Source organism: Dipodomys ordii, unplaced genomic scaffold, assembly GCF_000151885.1.
Source record: "Dipodomys ordii isolate 6190 unplaced genomic scaffold, Dord_2.0 Scaffold7, whole genome shotgun sequence".
In the NCBI taxonomy this organism is placed as follows: Eukaryota; Metazoa; Chordata; class Mammalia; order Rodentia; family Heteromyidae; genus Dipodomys; species Dipodomys ordii.
This window is the reverse complement of record NW_012267223.1, coordinates 12,272,148-12,276,088: the sequence shown is the minus strand read 5'-3', so window position 1 is coordinate 12,276,088 and position 3,941 is coordinate 12,272,148. Positions and strand designations below refer to the sequence as shown.

The following is a 3,941-nucleotide window of genomic DNA, read 5'->3' as shown; positions in this document are numbered from 1 at the left end:
GCACGCACACACACCATACACCTGTCTGTCTGGGTTGCTGTTCAGTTCATCCACCAAGCCAGTATCACTTGAATCAGAGTTTTGATGACTCTTAATTCCCTCAGATCAAGTATAGTACCAAATCCAGAACATTATTATTCAGCAGAGAGCTGCATCAGTTTGGGGAACTGTCTGTCACCGCGTACAGCTTGACTCATTTCCATTTTCAACATTCAGAAACACAGTCCCTATTCATTCTGGAAAACCTGGGTCCTGGGACCTTGGCTCAACAATGTGTTTTCTGCACTGGGATTTCTTCTCTCCAGTTCCAGCTGTTGGCCTGCAGACAGAGACTTTTCTTTATTGTGTCTATTCCATGGGGCATGAGCCCCCGTCCCACTTTGCCACCACCCACCCACCCACCTGCCCAACCCCTCAGAATCTGGCTCTTGGTTCCCCCTGGGGAAGCTGAAGGGACAAGGGTTTGGAGCATGGTGTCTCAGAATTACATATTCATGCTGGCAGCCACAAACTAGTTCTAGAGATAATTTCCTTTCTCAGAATGTGACAATCTGTTCCCGTGTATAGCGCACTGATGACCTTAACAATTGTGCAATTTTAGGGACCTTTGATTGCAACGGCCTTTACAAATGGATACCACTGAGCAGGTGCTTCCGTTGCCATCACTCTGAGGTACTGCCGTCTCTGCCCTGCGTCTCCGCCCTGCGGCGTGTCCGTACACGTATGTGCCCTGCTCATACCTGTACGCGCATGCCCTGTCATTGCACCGCCTCTCTCTTCCTCTTTCCGGATCCCCTTTCCAGGGAGGTGGGGGCAAGGACAAATCTAGTCATAATCTCTCATCCTTTCCTCCAGCTTTTAATCTTGACCCCTGCCTTTCCCTTTTCACTTTTTTTTTTTAATGTCCTTGATTTGGTTCTTTTGATTCCATTTCTGTATCTTCCCACCTTCATCTTTCTCCATCTTGAAATACAATCAAGAGTGCAGGAAACTGGAAGGAGACCTTGGGCTGGTTCCAGCCCCTGGGAGGAGGCAGGGAAACTGGACTTCTGCCAGGCCTTGGGGGGAGGGGCAGGGCCACTCCTGGAAGTTCTGCCAGCTGACCTCTTATGGGTTGCTAGACCCATTGGGCTTCCTGGGGGCTTGGCTTCTAGGGTTTGTGCAGTCAGATAACCAGACCTCCCATCTTTTAGTGAAAAGAAAACATTTTTTGCCAGTAACTATGGTGTAATTATCCAGATTATCGCCCGAAAAGCAAATTAAATTAACGACATCACCTGCCTAACGTGGATTTGGATCCCTGCCAGTTTCCTAACCTTTTAAACTGAGCTCAAGTTAATTAAACATTTTTAAATCACTTTGATGGGATATGGAGGTGGTGGACCGGAGCAATGGGGAGGTTGGGGCAGGCAGTGAACGAGCCTCTGACCACAGTCTCCTCCTCCAAAACTGAGTGTCTGTCATTCGTGGGAAGAGCACCAGGAGATGGGAGCTGTCTTGGTGAACGCACTAGATGTGGACTGTGTTCACACATGCGCTGTGGGCTGGGAAGGTGGATTTGTCTCTTGGGTGACAGCTGAGGCTTGGGAATGGATTCCACCTAATAAACACCAGGGAGGGGATGAGAGCCTTCCGCTCACGGAGCTGGGACACGGACTGGGCATTCAGGGGCTTCCTGTCTCGTAGGGAGGCACTGCACCCAACCCTAAGCCAGCCAGCACTCAGAGGGGCAAAAGGACCAGCTTGGGAACCGGGGTGGAGTTGAGCTCCATAAACCTCTTAGATTTCTCCTATGTCAACTAACACAACTGCCTCTCTTAACCAAATAAGCCATGTGTGTGAATCACCCCTCCCCTCGCCTCCACTGCCCTTCAAGCACTGACCCGGCCATTGCTGGCCAGAGCCAGAGGCCACTAACAGTTTGAAAGAGAGCTACTTGCTACTAATTAAGCTGGGTTTGGGGGCCCAGGGGCAGTAGGGCTCCTCTGAAAGCAAGGAAAATGGATAGGTGCAAGAAGTCGGGGCGGGGGGCGGAAAGAGAGCACCAGCCCTGTAGAGTCAGACAAAGGAGAGGGCCAGACACTGCCCAGCACAGCAAGTCCTTGGGAGGCCAGTTGCTGGGGCTACCAGTGCTGCCTCCTCCCTCCTTACTCCCTAGTGAGGAGTGTGTGGGGTGGTCCTGTCCACACTTCCATGCGCTCCAGGGCTGCCCCTGCTCCTACAACCATCCCCCATCTCACTCACTCGAGGACTTGGTTTCCAGAAAAGGCCCAAGTAGCACAGGTTAAGTGAGGTAGTAGAGTCACCAGGCTATATATACCAAGTGCTCAGACACACACTCTGTCCCCAGCAGAGGTGACCCACTGGCATTTAGCATCATCCATGCGAGATAGGTCCACAGTCAATTGAGGGAGACTCAATTAGTATGTCTCTGAATCCTGGGCTGTTTGGGTTTTCTCCAACCAAAGCTGGTTTGGTTTTTTCAGGCTTCTGATCTTTTGCCCCTTGGTACATCATAAAAATTTTATTTTTAGTACAAATTTGTATTTCCGGCTATTAACAGTCATCGACAGGTGTCTTCTGAAGACAGACATGTTTGCTATTTAGCTTTGAAAATAAAAGTTTAAACAGAAAGCTTCCGGTCAGCGTACAATTCAACTCTCAATTTGCTGACCGCGCTTCCTGCTCTTACCTCAAGAATTGTCTGGTCCCAAGTGACTGGGGGCATGGTGCAAGTGGTTTAGCACCTGCCTAGCAAGCACTGGGCCCTGAGTATGAATCCCAGTGACTCTATGAAATCCCAGTATCTGTGTGAAATAATCAGAAGTGGGAGGCAGAGCTATGTCCTCCCTCCCCTGTGTCAGATGTAACGTAGACATCAGATTTCCCAGGCTGTGATCTCAGAAATCCAGCCCGGCCAGCTGGCCATGTTCCCACCCGCTGAGTCACACAAATGTAGTCCTTCCTTTGAAGACTCTCGTCAGAATTGATCACATACTTGTCTGATAGGTCTTCTCTCTCCTCCTACCCCCACTTGATCTTCTCTTCGTGACACTCCTGACCTTCCCTACCCTGCAGAGCATACCTGGATGTCCAGGCAAGACTGGGCGAAGTTTCTGAGTGGTCCTTTGTTTAGGTGATGTCCTCAGACCTGGACCCCCACCAGCCTCCTCATCCCAACCAGAGATGGCTCACTTCGGATTGAGGGTTGACTACGTCACATCATCTCACGAATCTGCTGTAATATAAGACAACAGCTTTTAAATGTGTATATAACCCATGATTTTGGTTTGGTTTTGTTTTGTTTTTCTTGGTGGTCTCCCTCCCCTTCCCTCTCCTCTCCCCTCCTTCCCCTTCTCCTTTTGAAATCTCTTTGAATCACAGTTGGTGGTGATTTTGACTTAGTCCAGTACACACCTAGCTTTAATATCTAGTTAAAAAGCTAACCATAGTGTAATTGTTATATTAAGGGGTTATTATTTTTTCTGTTTTGCTTGTTTTGATTCTGTTCTCACTTGTAAAGGATACTGAGATGGTGATGTTGCTCTCCATATTTTGGTACCAATTCTGAGACTGTATGATATTTCTGGTGGAACTTTACGCACCCGAGGGGAAGTTGTGACTGGCAGAGTGGGAGGTGGGCGTGGACTTCCTGTTTTGCATTGTGGAAGTGGGATGTAGTAAGCTGATTAACACACTCTCCAAGCGGTTCCTTTTTTTTTTTTTTATGATGTCTCTTTGTTAGCCTAAGTATATCTATTTTCGGCAATAAGGTAAGGATGACCATGTTTTGAGTGTCCTCCTTTTCTATAAGTGCTTTTTTTTCTGTTGAAAGAGGTCATATTATAAGGTTTTTTGAAATTGTGAATTCTAAAAAAGAAAAAAAAAGAAATGTTGTAAATACAATTTCATTAACTACATAGAAACTATTAAGAAAGAAT

At 47.7% G+C, this 3,941-nt stretch overlaps 1 protein-coding gene across 4 annotated transcripts in view; it reads left to right on the top strand.

Annotated features, from left to right (window-relative positions):
• The window catches only part of Msi2 (musashi RNA-binding protein 2), a 373,314-nt gene extending 369,777 nt beyond the window's left edge, over positions 1 to 3,537 (top strand). For 2 of the 4 annotated variants that reach the window (XM_013037909.1, XM_013037906.1), the window contains exons 12-13: positions 602 to 672; positions 3,079 to 3,537. In XM_013037909.1, the coding sequence (XP_012893363.1) occupies positions 602 to 643 (42 nt within the window). In that variant the 3' untranslated portion in view covers positions 644 to 672; positions 3,079 to 3,537. The remainder of the gene's footprint in view (positions 1 to 601; positions 673 to 3,078) is intronic. The other 2 variants (XM_013037907.1, XM_013037908.1) reach the window with 2 other exon arrangements.
• The last annotated feature ends 404 nt before the right edge of the window (positions 3,538 to 3,941 follow it).